General features: G+C 48.3%; 1 protein-coding gene across 7 annotated transcripts in view; it reads right to left on the minus strand.

Annotated features, from left to right (window-relative positions):
- Nucleotides 1-971: 971 nt before the first annotated feature.
- The window catches only part of TNNT2 (troponin T2, cardiac type), a 36,356-nt gene continuing 20,852 nt past the window's right edge, over nt 972-16,475 (minus strand). For 6 of the 7 annotated variants that reach the window (XM_034767565.1, XM_034767568.1, XM_034767567.1 and 3 more), the window contains 5 exons: nt 15,352-15,461; nt 14,393-14,483; nt 10,001-10,041; nt 2,804-2,809; nt 972-1,329 (listed from right to left, as the gene is read on the minus strand). In XM_034767565.1, coding sequence (XP_034623456.1) covers nt 1,281-1,329; nt 2,804-2,809; nt 10,001-10,041; nt 14,393-14,483; nt 15,352-15,461 — 297 coding nt within the window. In that variant the 3' untranslated portion in view covers nt 972-1,280. The remainder of the gene's footprint in view (nt 1,330-2,803; nt 2,810-10,000; nt 10,042-14,392; nt 14,484-15,351; nt 15,462-16,475) is intronic. The other variant, XM_034767564.1, reaches the window with a different exon arrangement.

The following is a 16,475-nucleotide window of genomic DNA, read 5'->3' on the forward strand; positions in this document are numbered from 1 at the left end:
GCTGGGAAAAAGCCTGGTTAACTATGTTTTCCATTAGTGTTGATTTTCCTGCAGCTCTGTAGTTCCTGATCAGAATAGGGAGCACTGGAATAGTATGGGAGAGGGGCCATAGCCTCAGGATATTTCTGGCCCATCCAACAGCTGGAAGTGCCTCACTAGCTTCATTAAGGGCTTATCTGCATGACACATTACTGTACAGTTGGCCAGGGTATAAATCTACAGCCCACTAAATTGCCATGTGGCAATGTCCCATGTAGATACTGCTACAGCGCAGTGAAAGTCCCAGAGGCCGCTTTAGCTACTACTGCTTGTAAAGTGCAGGAAGGCTTGGTCTGTACTTCAAATTTATAGCAGCCTGGTTATGTCTCTCAAGGTGTTAAAAACCACACCCCTAGTGCCAGAGCTACACCAGCAGAACCCCCAGTGTAGACACAGCTGTGCAAACAGCGGAGTGCTAATGTCATGTGGGGAGTTGGTGTTCCTAGACTGGCAGAACTCCCCCTTCTGGCAGTGGCTCTGTAGTATAGACACAGCCTAAGTCAAAGGGCTCTCAGAACTTTCCGTGCACTGGGGCGGTGTCCACATGGGATATTCCTGACTGGCAAACTAGCGGCCTGTAGAGTCACATCCTGGCTTACTGCACCCAAAGATCCTGTGTAGACAAGCCCTTCATTGGTTTTCAAGAGTTTCCCAGCCCAGCTTCTCAAAATCAAGTGGGCTGTTTGGATACATCTCTGGAATTCATCCAACAGTTTTGGGACCTTTCTGAAACTAAAGTTCATCCAGCACTAGCAGAGAGCAGACACTCAGCTGCTGTAGCTCAACGTAGCTCCACTGAACTCAGCGAGCTCGATCCTCCAGTAGCGTATATTCGCATGGCACCACAGTGACATACACCAGCTGAGGGTCAGCTCCACAGCCTGCATCTTCTGGATGCAGGGCAGCAGGTCAAGGTCAGCAAGCAGGCCACGTGAAAGATGACTGGGCAGGAAGGGCACATATCCCTTCCTGATTCTCTTTATTTACAGACACAGCAACATCCCGGGGTTCAGTGAAAAGAGCAAGCAGCGCCAACCTAGCAAAGCATTTGCTCCACACGCAGACAGTGCTGCCCCTGCAGTGAGGGCTGTGCAAGCACAACTGGTTTGTGTCCTTAGGGGTGGCGGGTGGGTTCGTGCAGGATCCGTGGTCAAACGGAATCCAGCTGGCTGACCAAACAGGAATGCACCACTCCGTGCCTGGGCCTCTCCTCTCCTCTGCCTTGTGCCCATCAGACGGTGCTACTTCCATCGGCCGCCAACCACGCTCTTCCCGCGGGCAGTCTTGGAGCTGGAAGGGAAGCAGAGAAGCACCTGCTGAAAGGTGTTACTTTGTGGGGGAGTGAAGAGAGAGCTGAGAGCAGGGAGGGTTCTGGGTTTCCCAGGGGCTATGCTCTCTACCCAGCTGGAGAGGGAAGGGAAGACTGAAGCTCACTGCAGAGTGAGGAAATCTCTTGGGCAGCCTTCCCTGGGGCCAAATCCTGGTCAAGGGGCCTTTACCATTGGCTTTCATGGAGCTAGGAGTTGGCTCTTAGCAAACGCATTTCACAGACAAAGGTTGGACCCAACGAGACTGGACAAAAGACTCTTTCCCAAGGCAGGTACATCAGTCAGCGACACCCCCTCTCCAATCCCAAAGAGTCTTTATGAAAAAATGGGGAAGAAGTCAATCCTGAGGACTTGGCCAGGAGAGAAACAGTTACACAATGTCCCCCTTCACCAAGTGGCAGGGATGGTGAGTGGGTGTTATCAGAGTGCATTGGGCCCAATTCTTTTCTTGTCTATGCTGGCCCTCCTGATTTGCACCAGGTGCCAGTAAGAAGAGAATCAGGCCCAGTGGGGGCAGGTGAAATTGTCTTCTAAAGCACTCCAGTCCGTGCGTTTTATAGTGAAAGTCACCAGCTCTGCTCACTTGGCCCTTCTGACCTGGACAGACAGGGAAGGGCCCAGACAGTGGTGCAGATGTGAACACAAGCCGAGATGGTGTCTCTGTGGTCATTAGTACTGGTCAACGTGTTAAAGTGCCTGGGCCAAACCCTTAGCTGGTGTAAACTGGCACAGTTCCATTACAGTCAGGAGAGCGATGCTGCCTTACACCAGGAGGGATCTGGCCCCAAGTCAGTGAGGAGAAAAGTGACCTTTATTTCCCAGAGTTCAGAACAAACTCCCAACTCTGTCCTGGCAGCCAGTCAATGGGGCTTGGGCCTTCCCTTCTGCCTCTGCCAGGGAAGAGCCCCGCTATTGCTAACTCTTCGATGACCATGGCCCGTCCTGGGGCACAGAGGGCAGGCTGAGATTGCCCAGGTGCCACAAGCCCTGAAGCCTGTATATCTCCAATGCAAGCAGCTGGAGATGCAAGCCTCAGAAAGTTCTTTTGTTTATAAGGGTTAGTGCATCCAATCAGGGAAGAGAAATCACTCCATGTGACTAAATGACCAATCACAGAGCTCAAGATCCAAATATAACAATGCTCTAAGGAGTGAGTTTTTTTTTTACTGTAATCACTGAACTCTTCCAATAAGCTGAGCCCAGAGGAGCTGGGTTTCCTTCTTGCTCTGGTCTATTTGCAGCTGCCCTGCCCAAGCCCCAGGACATCAGAAAAAGTGGCCCTGGCAAACATACCATGGTGACAGAAAGTTGCTTAGACCACTGCTAGTTTGCCCTCCCCAGATTCAGCTTCACTTCAAACCTGTTTCCTCGTGCAGCATGCATGCAGTGTAAACCTGATCAGCCCCACGCAGCACAAGGACAGCCATGCTACTCACCCTTTGCTGTAGGGCCGGGTCATGTCAGAGGGGAAGAGAGAAGAGAGATTTGGTGTAAACAGTGGAGAATGCTCCTAGCCACCACATGACTGGGCCTCAGATTCTCAGAGAGCAGGGTCTAAAAGGTGCTGCTATCGCAGAGTGACATTTACTTCTCTGTATGGGTTGAAGATTGGCTGACGCCTCAAGGCAAAGGCCCAATGACTTGCTAGCTACTGGGCTTCCCTTGTCTCTTTCTGCCCCTTGCTCTTGATCACTAGAGAGACATCGACGCAGGAATGCGATCCTGATTCCTCACCAAGTTCCGCAGCTCCGACAGCTTATTCCCATTCCCCTCCCAAGTACAAAATGACCCTAGGCCCAAACTGCCCCCAGCCGTGTGTCAACATGTAGCTGCAGCGGGGTTTGAATCAGGCATGGGACAGAAGCAAAAGGGGATGGGCCTGGAGATGTAATGCGTGGAGCTGGCTGAAAGGTTCTGAAATTCAAAATCGTGATTAAAAAAAGGGACATAATTTTTTAGAAGATTTTCACTAGAATGATGTCCCCCCCCCCCCTTTTTTTTTTTTTTTTAAGAAGCTCTAGTGACAGACCTGAGATCACTCTCACTCACTCTGGTGTAAATCAGGAGTAACCCCGAGGCCAGATTCCCTCTCATTCATGGCATTGAAATCAGTTACGCTGGTGTAAGAGAGCAGACTGAAACCCGCCGATCCTCGTAAGGAGATCAAAATTAGAGGGAAGAAAAAGCAGGCCAGAGAGAACTGGATCCAAGCAGGCTGGTGTCCTGCCCTCACCTGGTGGAAATGGGAATTCCCAACATTCAGTGGAGACCCTCTAGTTTACCAGGGGATCTGACCCAGAATGGGCCAGGTAGGATCCATGGCACTGGAGGGCCCGATCCTGTCATCCTTATGCCATGTGACAGGACTACTGAGGCCAGGATACTGGTTTAGATGGACTGTCGGTCTGAAACATTCAGTATTGGTCCCCTCTCTGTGCCACTTGGGATGGCTGGAAAGAGGACATGGCTTCCAGATGTCTTACAGCAGTCTGGGTGGGTTATCACACTGCCTGCATTTGCCCCACAGAGGGCAGCCCATACCCGCTCCTCCGAAAGAGAGTGGAGATTGAGGGGGCCTCCTGTGGGGGTGGGGCAACACCCCATGCAAGGAGCTGGGGGTATCCCCCCCTAACCCTGTGGATTCTGAGATCCACTGGAGGCAAGGAGCTTCCATACACAGGCCCTCACACTATCTCCCTGCAGTAGCAATGGTGCCAGGCCCCCAGAATCCATTGCAGGTGGGTCTCAAAACCAAGAGCAGCTCAAAGAACGGGGAGAAGCAAAAATCAGAGCCAAGGGGGCTGGCAGCAGTGAGGTGGGTGGAGGAAAAAGGAGCTGAGTGGAAGAGAGTGAGGGGAAGGGTGGGGGACAAGAAGAGACATTGGGAGCAGGAAAGGAGGGAGAAACTCAAGTGAAAGAAAGGAGGAGGGAAGGGAACGCAAGGGACTAAGGCTCAGCAGGGCCCCGGAGAGCGAGTGGGGTAAGAGGGGAGGGGAACAGTGGTGGAGGAACAAAGACAAGGGGGAGCAGGGAGCCTGAGAGCCGAGGAGGCAAGACGAGAGACGGAAGAGATCCTGCTAGGATGAGAAGAAAGGAGCTGGGTGTGTGTGTACTGGAATGATGAACTGTATTATACCATTCAGTCACCAGGTGATGCTATGTATGTGTAAAATACCGTGTTTAAGCTAAACTCAGCCATACCTGGCAGTGCGTTAAAGGATCATATGATGAACACATCCGGTGTGTATCATGCTCAGAAGTAAACTCTGGAGCCAGTCTATATCTGATCCAGGAGCATGTCATGGGGTCACAAGTGGGATGGAGAAAAAGGATGGACAACTCCAGCCATCATAAAGAGAAAGAATTCACTGCCCAGATCATGTATGATGGTGGCAAAATACCAACAGCCCTCCCCCCCCCACACACACACTGGATGGCTTCCTTCCCCAAGTGAAAGGAGCGACAGTATTCTCCAAAGTGGATGCCTCGAGCGGATTCTGGCAAATTTCTTTAGCCAAAGACAGTGCTAAACTGACTACATTTATTGCACCTTTGGGAGATTTTGAAGATTACTTTTTGTGATCACCGGTCCACCTGAAAGTTCACAAAGAAAGATGGCAGAACTGTTAACAAACACAAACGGAGTTATACTTTTCATGGACGATATTCTGATATATGGTTCTTCAATGGAAGAACAAGAAAACCCTCAATGAAGTCCTGAGCCTACATCGGCCAGTCCAGACTGAAGCTAAAGCTATACCAGGCAAAGTGCATTTTCTGCCTAACCCAAATCTAGTTTTTGGGACAGACAAAGATGGAATCAGTCCTAGCACTAAGAAAGTAAAAGCCATTCAAAAACGGAATACCTTCATTGGTGGAATACATTCACCAGAACTGAGACATGTACTAGGGATGGTAAGTTACCTTGCTCGATATCAACAAGGTCTCTCTGCAGTGACAAAACCACGGATTGAACTGAACACATCTGGGCTATGGTAAAAGAAATTATCTCCATCGTTCCAGTTCTCAAGTACTATGATATGCACAAATCCACAATCGTCAGTGCAGATGCAAGTAGCTATGGACTAGGCGGTGTATCGTTGCACCAACATGGCTCTGAGTAGAAGCCAGCTGCATTTTGCTCTTGCCCACTCACAGAAGCAGAAAAATGATATGCACCGATTGAAAAGGAGTGACGGGCAAGTGCATGAGAGACCTTTTGCAGATATTGATGCAGACTGGATTTGCTTACACTCTAGGGTGACCAGACATCAGGTGAAAAATCAGGACAGGGGGTGGGGGGTGGGGGTAATAGAAGCTATATAAGAAAAAGACCCAAAAATCGGGACATCTGGTCACCCTATTACACTCAAACAACCTGTAACCTTCATCAACAGAAAAGACCTGGATCAAGTACCACTAAGATGCCAATGTCTGTTACAGAGGTTGATGCAATTTAATCCAATTGCTAAATATGTTCCTGGGAAAACTCTGGTAGTAACAGACACAGTCACAGAGCCCAGCATCACACTCAGCAACCATGAGCTTGAAGATGATGTAAAGGTGTCCGCGGACACAGTTGACACATACAGATCAGTGTCAGGGGGAAAAAAAAAAAAAAAAAAAAAAAAAGACGACGACTACTCCATCTACAAAAAGCAATCTTGACAGACACGCAACTTCAGGATACTTGGGCTGACCCAAGTATCTAAAAGGACACTAAGTAAGTGACAAAAAGACTACATTGCACTGCGTGGATAATCAAGTCAAATGGACTTATGATTAAAGGCAACTGCATTGTAATTCCAAACTAAATAAGAGGAGAAATCCTAAATCTCAACCATGAAGGACATCAAGGATTAACTAAATGCTGTGAACGGGCCAACCCGTTGGTGTGGTGGCCGGGCATCAGCAAGGATGTAAAGAATAAAGTATCTGCATGTGAACATTGCAGAACTAACAGACTAACTCAACACAAAGAACCTTTAATAACTACACCCCTACCAAAGAGACCTTGGAAGAGACTAGCTGCAGATATATGTGGATTCAGAGGACATCATTACCTGGTCATTGCGGGCTATTTTCCCAAGTATATACAAACACTTTACTTGAAAGACAACATGTCAGTGTTATCGAAACATTGAAGTGCTCTTTTGCTTACCTTTAGTATTCCAGAACTAGTGAAGGACAATCAATCACAATTCACAAGCTATTGGATATTGTCCTGAACAACTCCTGGTGGGAAGACAATTCATATTCTTTTCCAAAACTGGAACAATAGTTCTAGCTCCAAAGTGGCCAGATACAAAGACAATAGCCAAATTGGATAAAAAGGCTCACAGAGTTCGCGAACACTTTAACAACAAAAGCAAGCTATTCCGCTGGTTAGGAAAAATAGAAAATGTGGCAAAAGACCACCTTGGCTTAACCACAAGATCTTGCATGATCTAAAAAATAAAAAGGAGTCATATAAAAAATGGAAACTAGGACAGATTACAAAGGATGAATATAGGCAAACAACACAGGAATGCAGGGGCAAGATTAGAAAGGAAAAGGCACAAAATGAGCTCAAACTAGTTACTGGAATAAAGGGAAACAAGAAGACTTTTTATCAATACATTAGAAGCAAGAGGAAGACCAAAGACAGGGTAGGCCCACTGCTTAGTGAAGAGGGAGAAACAGTAACAGGAAACTTGGAAATGGCAGAGATGCTTAATGACTTCTTTGTTTCGGTCTTCACTGAGAAGTCTGAAGGAATGCCTACCATAGTGAATGCTAATGGGAACGGGGTAGGTTTAGCAGATAAAATAAAAAAAGAACAAGTTAAAAATCACTTAGAAAAGTTAGATGCCTGCAAGTCACCAGGGCCTGATGAAATGCATCCTAGAATACTCAAGGAGCTAACAGAGGAGGTATCTGAGCCTCTAGCTATTATCTTTGGAAAATCATGGGAGACGGGAGAGATTCCAGAAGACTGGAAAAGGGCAAATATAGTGCCCATCTATAAAAAGGGAAATAAAAACAACCCAAGAAACTACAGACCGGTTAGTTTAACTTCTGTGCCAGGGAAGATAATGGAGCAAGTAATTAAGGAAATCATCTGCAAACACTTGGAAGGTGGTAAGGTGATAGGGAACAGCCAGCATGGATTTGTAAAAAACAAATCATGTCAAACCAATCTGATAGCTTTCTTCGATAGGATAACTAGTCTTGTGGATAAGGGAGAAGCTGTGGATGTGGTATACCTAGACTTTAGTAAGGCATTTGATATGGTCTTGCATGATATTCTTATCGATAAACTAGGCAAATACAATTTAGATGGAGCTACTATAAGGTGAGTGGCATAACTGGCTGGATAACCGTACTCAGAGAGTTGTTATTAATGGTTCCCAATCCTGCTGGAAAGGCATAACGAGTGGGGTTCCTCAGGGGTCTGTTTTGGGACCGGCTCTGTTCAATATCTTCATCAACAACTTAGATATTGGCATAGAAAGTACGCTTATTAAGTTTGCAGATGATACCAAACTGGGAGGGATTGCAACTGCTTTGGAGGACAGGATCATAATTCAAAATGATCTGGACATATTGGAGAAATGGTCTGAGTTAAACAGGATGAAGTTTAACAAAGACAAATGCAAAGTGCTCCACTTAGGAAGAAAAAATCAGTTTCACACATACAGAATGGGAAGAGACTGTCTAGGAAGGAGTACGGCAGAAAGGGATCTAGGGGTTATAGTGGACCACAAGCTAAATATGAGTCAACAGTGTGATGCTGTTGCAAAAAAAGCAAACATGATTCTGGGATGTATTAACAGGTGTGTTGTGAGCAAGACACGGAAGTCATTCTTTCGCTCTACTCTGCTCTGGTTAGGCCTCAGCTGGAGTATTGTGTCCAGTTCTGGGCATCGCATTTCAAGAAAGATGTGGAGAAATTGGAAAGGGTCCAGAGAAGAGCAACAAGAATGATTAAAGGTCTTGAGAACATGACCTATGAAGGAAGGCTGAAGGAATTGGGTTTGTTTAGTTTGGAAAAGAGAAGACTGAGAGGGGACATGATAGCAGTTTTCAAGTATCTAAAAGGGTGTCATAAGGAGGAGGGAGAAAACTTGTTCACCTTAGCCTCTAAGGATAGAACAAGAAGCAATGGGCTTAAACTGCAGCAAGGGAGGTCTAGGTTGGACATTAGGAAAAAGTTCCTAACTGTCAGGGTGGTTAAACACTGGAATAAATTGCCTAGGGAGGTTGTGGAATCTCCATCTCTGGAGATATTTAAGAGTAGGTTAGATAAATGTCTATCAGGGATGGTCTAGACAGTATTTGGTCTTGCCATGCGGGCAGGGGACTGGACTCAATGACATCTCGAGGTCCCTTCCAGTCCTAGAATCTATGAATCTATGAACAGACTTCACTCAGAGTACCGCTGGATCTAGAACCAGGTGACTAAGTTCATGTCAAATTGGATGGATAAGATGGATGGACAACTCCAATTGTTGTCAATAAAAAACATGTAGTGACCAGATCATGTGATCGAGACCGACATTGGAGAGTTCAACAGAAACCGTCAACACCTACAGTTTGTTCCTCAGAAAGAACAATCAACAGAGCAAACTCTACAGATAGTGGCTGCAGAATGAGATGATGACTCAAAGATTCCAAACCAACCACAGCTAGTCATTGCAACTAATGGACAGCCAGATGAGCAAGCTGTTATGCGTTCGGGTCACGTAATTAAAAAACCAGTACGATTTCAGAGACACTTAGACTGATCAGTACTGAACTTCAAAGGCAGCACGATAGTGTAAATATTACAAATGGTAGGAATGTAGAACTTAAAAGGGGTGATGTAACGGAATGCTAACTATATTATACTGTTCAGCCCCCCCATGTGGTGGTGTGTGTAAAATACCTTATTTAAGCAAACCTCAGCCATAACTGGCAAAGCATAAACTGACCTTATGGTAAACACATCTGATGTGTACCTCACTCAGATGTAAGCTCTGTAGCCAGTCAATATCTGATACAGGATCATGACAAGGGAGGCCAGTAGCAGAGGCTTATGACCACATCATCAGGGTTTGAACCCAGCACCTCCAGCACTCACTGCTGACACTTGAGCTAAAGGAGTCTCAGCAAGAGTAGGTTGTCATCTTCTCCGTGGGCCAGCCACTAGAGGTGGATGTGGCTCACCCTGTGCCAGATTAAGGGAGAAGTGATGCAAAGGGGAAATGACATGGAGACAGGGAGGTTAGAGGAAAAGAGGGGGGGGGGGTTGATGGGTTAGAGAAGTAGAGGAAGAAGGCAGCCAAAGGAAAAACAGGGAAATGTGTATGCAGGAGCAGAGGAGAAGAGGAAGGATGAAAGCACCAGCAGGATAAAAACACTGGCTCTGGATCTTCTCTGTGTGCCTGTGAATGTGCAGTAGCAACGGGGTGAGCAGGGAAGGCAGAGGATGGGGTGAAGGAACAAAATACAGACAAGGAGAGATAGGGAGGGAGAGGAAGCAGAGAGGGGAGGGGAGAGCTGAGAGCCATGGAGGCAACCAGAGGGGAAAGGCAGAGAGCAGAGCAGGAGAGTGGTGAAAGAAGGGGGGCAGGAAGGGAGCCGGGGAGGCAGAAGGCAGCCCTGGTACTTACACCTTCTGGTGATCACTAATGCGGTTTCGGAGAACGTTAATCTGCAAGAGAAATACAGAAGGACAGTGAGGTGGGGCTGACACCTTGAATTGGGCAGAGGGCTGCCAAAGGGCAGCAGAAGACAGAGCAGGAAATGGTCTCCCCTAATTAACCCTCTAGAGTGGCCTGGCCATGTAGTGCAGTCCACAGCTTCTGCTTAGTCTAGGTCAGGACATAGGGAGACCCTGGAGGTGATGCTGGGTAGCGCAGGCTGCGTTAAGTCAGGCTGGGAGCTAGAGAACCACAGGGTGGGTCTGTGACCTGCAGCTCCAATAGAGAATCCCCTTTCTTCTCATCACGGACCAGTCCTGGCTCTCTTCTGCTGCCAACGGCACTTTCAACCAGTGCATGGGAATGCAGAGAGCAGCCCACATAGCTGTTCTCAGTGGCATCGGGTGAGAGTCACTCACTGCCTGCCTTCCGTAGAGGAACTGAAGGAGATTCTTTCACAAGGCCAAGCCTCTGCAAGTGTTCTTCACCATGCTTCTCTCCTGTATGACCAGCCCCTCCAGGCCAGCCACAGAACAACACCTTCTGCATAGAGATGAATGGTAGAGCCCTACCTCCATCATGGTATGGAGCAAACAACAGCAGTTCTCGGCTGTGCCTAGAGGGGGCAGCAGCCATCCTGCCAGGGCTCCCATGAATGACAGGACATGGGCTCCGTGTCTATGGTACCTGGGCTACGTGATCTGATGTCTTCAGTGCAAACTTGCTACAGCACTGTGCATCTCCAGCCTCACACATAGGTCCTATGTATCCTGCTTGTAGGGACCAAGTGTGGATGTGGAAGGGGGAAGGGAAGAGGGATGGCTGGTGTGGGCTGTCACCAACTGGAAAGCAAATCCATAGATGGCTGCCTAGGAACATTGGCTGGTTGGCTAATGAAGATCCAAAACTGCTGACTCTGTTTGTGCTCCAAGCACAGGGACAGGAAGGACAGGACAGTTATTGCTCATCAACAGTCTAGAGAGGGCTTGTGTACTTATCCAGACATGCCCCATGGCAAGGGATGCATGGCTTCCCTTACTGAGTAAGTCGAGGTCCTAGGTGGCATTGCAAGCCAAGCAAGGTTCAAACACACTTCACAGAGAGGCAGAGAGAGAGCAGACAGCATCCGGGCCCACCTGGACCCGAGGAAGGCAATAGCCCAAATCAGTCCTTACTCTGCACAACTACCCCCCCCACACACACACACCACTACACAACTATATCCACTCACACACCCACCTCCTGATTCACTCTGACACATATCAGAGAGGATGAAGCCAACATCTTCAGAAGTGGCTACTTGTTTTGGCCACAAGGAATCTCAACTCAAGTTCCCCAAAATGGAAACACCCAATGTCAGTGGCCACTTTTGATAATTTGGTTTTAAGATCAAAAACAAGGATGTGACCTTTATATAGATAACTATAATAGGGTAATAATAATCTAAAGTTATATTAGATTCAGAGATGTTAAGGGTATTAAGAGATTTCCCAGATATTGCATGATTTATTCAAAATTAACATCAATGGGCCAGAGATCTTCTCAGACAACTCTTTTAGGACTTTTGGGTGCAAGTTATCCAGACCTGCTGATTTAAAAATTAGCAGATACTGATTAACATCCTCCTCAGTAATTCATCATCCTCATCTGATGAGTACATCAACCTGCTTCTTTCCAAATACAGAACAGAAATATTTATTTCACACTTCTGCCTTTGCTGCCTCATTAACAATTTTACCATCACCATTACTAATGGGCTTATACTATTGTTAGGATTTCTTTTGTACATGCTTATAAAAACTCCTCTTTATTGTCCTTAGACCTGCCAGCCATGACATTTTACTTAATGTCTTTTGCTTCTCTTATCAATTTTCTACACTTCATAACCACTCATTTATATTGCTTGTGATCTATTTCTCCTCTTTCTCCCCCCCCCCCCATTTGATGTTTGTATTTATTTCTAAATTAATGTCTTCAATTCTCCACTGAACCAGGATGGACTTTTACACAAAGTTGTCCTATTTCTGAATTATACAATGATGACAATCTACTCAGCTCTTGTTTAAAAAATCCCAATTTTTATTCAAGTTTTTCTATCTAAACTCCCCCCCCCCCCGCCCCTGTTTCAATTTCACTCATAAAACTTTCATCAGCTTTGGGAAACTAGCCCTTTTGAAGCACCAAGTTTATATATTAGCGGTTTGGATACTGTGTGTCCATACTGACAAATTAAGCTTGGAAATGTAAATTTATACTGGAGACAGTAATTAACCACTGAAACAATTTATCAAGGGTTGTGGTTGATTCTACATCACTGACAATTTTTAAATTAAGCTTGGATGTTTTTCTAAAAGGTCTGCTGGAGGAACTATTTTGGGGCAGTTCTCTGGCCTCTGTTTTACAGGAGGCCTTGGAATCTATGAATCAAGGCAACCACCAACTCCCCATCCAGTGATTAATTCATCTTTAGAATGATGGTCAAAATGGAGCTGCCTTGTGCTGGGTTCAATATCTGTATTAGAAAATCCACCATCTATAATTTTTAGAAATTCTAATGTTTTTCTGTTGGCTACAGGAGACCATCACTGAATGTCTCTCAAACAGAAGTCCCCATAACACCACAATGTTTCTTTCTTTAATGTTCAACACATTACAGCCAGGTAATTAAGGAGTAACTGATCCTGTCCTTTGGATTGATTCAGTGGTCTATAAAAGACCCCCCACCAGTACCCTGTCCTGGGGCTTTGTTTACTAGCAGATTGATCCATATACATTCAAGATCCTGCACTTCTGAGTTACCAATAGCTCTAAAACAGGTAATGGGGTCTTTAATGTAGAGCACTCCCCTTTTCTTTCACCCCTCTGTCCTTCATAAACAGGTTTAAAAAAAGGGTTCAGACATGGTCATGCTTCAGGGCATGAGCTGATAAGGGTCAGGAGGAATCTCCCTCTATGGGCAGGATGTTCTATTGCAACATTACTTGCACCTTTCTGTGTTGCAGCAGGTTCTGGCCACTGTCAGGAGACTGTACTAGATAGGGGAATGGGGGCTGATCTGGGCTGGCAATTCCTATGTTCTCACTCACTCACCTTCCCATCTATTCATTTGTTACCTACCCCCTAAGTAGACCTCCACCTTAATCCATCCCACCTGGATCTATGGCTCACGGACACAGATCTCTGCTTGCGCTCTTCCCTATGCCAGCAGAACTGTCTGCTCCCTCTCAGTAGGCCAGCATGTCAAGCACAAACCGAGGCAGGAAGCTGCCGGCAGTGGGCCGGGCGGTACTTACTACTTGCTTAGCTCATCACAGCGAGCAGTGAGCGTGACAATCTGGTGGAGTTAGAGAGAAGAGACCATTAAAAGGCAGACACAAGCAAGCACTCAGAGGGGAGGTTAACAGAGAGAGGGCCTGATGCTGTGACGGGCTCTCAACTTCACTGCAAGTCATGGGCACTGGGGACCAGATCCTCAAATGGAGTTAGGCATGTAAATGTGCTTGATGATCTGGACCTAAGCACTTCACAGGACTGAGCCCAAAGCAAAGACGTATAGAAAAAAGAACTAGAGCTACAGACACCCTGCTCGGGCTGCCACAGTTAGCCACGTTCAACCGTGGTTTCATCGGCACAACTTCTCAACCATGTGCGAGAGCCAAATTTGGCGAGACACCAGCCATGCCCTAACAGGGTTTAGCACACAACCACGAGGACTTTGCTTGTGCCGAGGGAGCGCATGAATGGTGAAACAATGTTAGCAAACCCTGGGTGTAGTGATGGGGGCACTGGAAATGTGATAGACAGACATGATTTTCAAAGCCAGTTCAGCTATCCGTTTGCTGTGCGAGGATAAAGCATAAAATAATCCAGCCATTAGGAGACTTGTGAGTGTACAGAACAGGAAGGCCTGGCAGATGACCGGGTGTTTGCTGCTTAGAGAGATTCCAGCTGGCTAGACAATCCACAGGAGTCCACGTCCGGCAGGCTGCTCTGCAGTGTTGGTAGCTGGGGTTCTGCAATGCTCACGTGGCGTTCACTAGAGCTCTGGGGCCACAACCCCAGCTGGCACAAACTGGTGTAACTCTGCTGGAGTCAAGAGCGCTTTGCCAATTTACACCGGGCTGAGGGTCTGGCTCAGCTCACCTGGGTGCACTGGCCTTGCACTTTTGGAGAGCTGAGTTCAAATGCAGCTGAGGGAAAGGGACTGGGAATCTCACCACAACTGCCATGCCCAGGAGAACGAGGGAGCTTTCCTCAGGTTTCCCTGTGATACAGATGTCAGGCTGGATACAATAGCCTCAGCCGCCTCCCCACGGCAGAGATGGGGCCACAGGGGGAAGCTGAGGTCAGACCAACCCTCACCTCATATTTCTGCCGCTTGAACTTTTCCTGCAGCTCGAATTTCTCAGCCTCCAGGTCGTGGATGCTCTGCCACAGCTCCTTGGCCTTGTCCCTGTGGGGAAAGCCATGGGGAGCCGGTGAGGCACCAGGAGTCAGAGAGGCACAGAAGGTTATCCATGTGATTCTCCGAACCACACACAGTTCTGACCCCCACCAGTCTCCAGTCCCACTTGTGATGAGGTTCTTTAGGCTCTGCCCCCCAACAGGGTAGATACAGGGGACTGGAGCAATGCCTGAGTTCCCGTTGCTTTAGCGCCAGGTCGGGACCTGCTGCCTATTGGCGCTTAGCCCACCTAGGATCATGTGATGCCCTCGGTCCATGATGGGGACATAACACAGGCATAGGGTGTCTGATCACAGCTCCCCCTGGTGGCCAACCCCTGTGACTATACCAGCCTGCTACTTACTCACAACCCTGAAGTTTCCCTCTTGGCTCCCATGCTGGGGGCTTGTGCTTCTGCTGCTCATGAGTTCAGTCCCAGCCGGCAGCCACAGCAGCTGCACAATGGCAACCGAAGCACGTCCCCCTGGCCGCAGTGAGAGTGATGGGGATCGAGGGCTGACGCATCCCAGAGATCCAGAGTCACAGATCTACTGCTGCTGCTTTCTCACTCCAGCACGGCACACCCACTGCCCTTCAGTGCTCCCCCAGTCCTACATCTCAGCCCAGGCAGCCTGGCCACCGCAGTCTGCAGCGCTGCCCCTGGCGGTGAGGGCTCCTCACACAGTCTGGTTCAGGAGGGGGGCAGCTGGCCTCGCTTGGGGTGAATGAAGAGGTGGGGGGGCAGGGTTGATTTGCTGCCCTTATGGGTTAGTGATGCAAAGGGTTCCAGGACTCAGGCACATGCCCGTGGGCTCTCCTCCAGCCTGATAGGTTTGGGGGTGGGGGGTTACTGCCCTGGTCCCTCCCTTACCCTCACCTCAACTTGTCTTCATTCAGGTGGTCGATATTCAGAGGCTTCCGCCGCTCGCTGAGAATCTTCTTCTTCTTCTCCCGCTCTGTTTGCTTCTTCCCACTTTTCTTCTCTGTCTGAAGACATCAGCAGGCCCAAGTCAGAGGGAATTTAACCTGTCCCCCCCCCCCGTGCCCCAGCTCTACCCCACCTTCCCCCACACTGAGCTGGAGTGAATCCCTACAGCCCAATGGCATAGGGAGGTTCCAAAGGGGAAGCCCAGCTGAGCTGAGCAAGATGCCCACTCCAGCCAGCCTTTTCAAGATCGCCATGAGGCTAGTCCAGTGGAGGGGGAACTAAGCTGAGACTCAGCAGACCTGGGTTCTAGTCCCAGCTCTGCCACTGATCTGCTGGGTTATTCAGGCAAGTCACTTGCTGGCTCTGTGACTCAGTTTCCCTTTCCCAACCTTTGTCTTATCTAGTTAGCTTGTGAGCTCTTTAGGGCAGGGACTCTCTCAGGCTAGGTCTACATTATCCGCCTGAATCGGCAGGTAGAAATCAATCTCTCGGGGATCGAATTATTGCATCTCATTGGGACGCAACAATCGATCCCCGAATCGACGCGCTTACTCCATCAGCGGAGGTAGGAGTAAGCGCCGTCAACGGGGAGCCGCGGAGGTCGATTTTGCCGCTATCCTCACAGCGGGGTAAGTCGGCTCCGATACATCAAATTCAGCTACGCTATTCGCGTAGCTGAATTTGCGTATCTTAAATCGACCCCACCCTGTAGTGAAGACCTGCCCTCACTGTGTGTGCGCAGCACCTGGAACAAGGGGGGCTGATCTCAGCTGGGCCTCTAGGTGGCACTGTAATACTACCAAAAATGGTACGTCTCCCCAGAAGGGCTTGGGCAGCACCAAAACTACCAGCCACACACAGCCTGGAAGACAAGCAGCCTGTCATGCCAGTAAAATCCGCACGGCAGAGTCCTGAGGGCTGAGTGCCCTGCACGGAGAAGGGAACAAGAAGGCTGCCCTAGGTGACTGCCATGGTTCTGTCTAGTGAGTAGGGAGAGCGGGTGAAGTTTGATGTTCTGGCGATGACCTTATCTCACGGGAAATAACATCGCCAAAGGATGCAGGAAGCTTCAG

This window comes from Trachemys scripta, chromosome 4 (assembly GCF_013100865.1).
Source record: "Trachemys scripta elegans isolate TJP31775 chromosome 4, CAS_Tse_1.0, whole genome shotgun sequence".
Taxonomy (NCBI): domain Eukaryota; kingdom Metazoa; phylum Chordata; order Testudines; family Emydidae; genus Trachemys; species Trachemys scripta.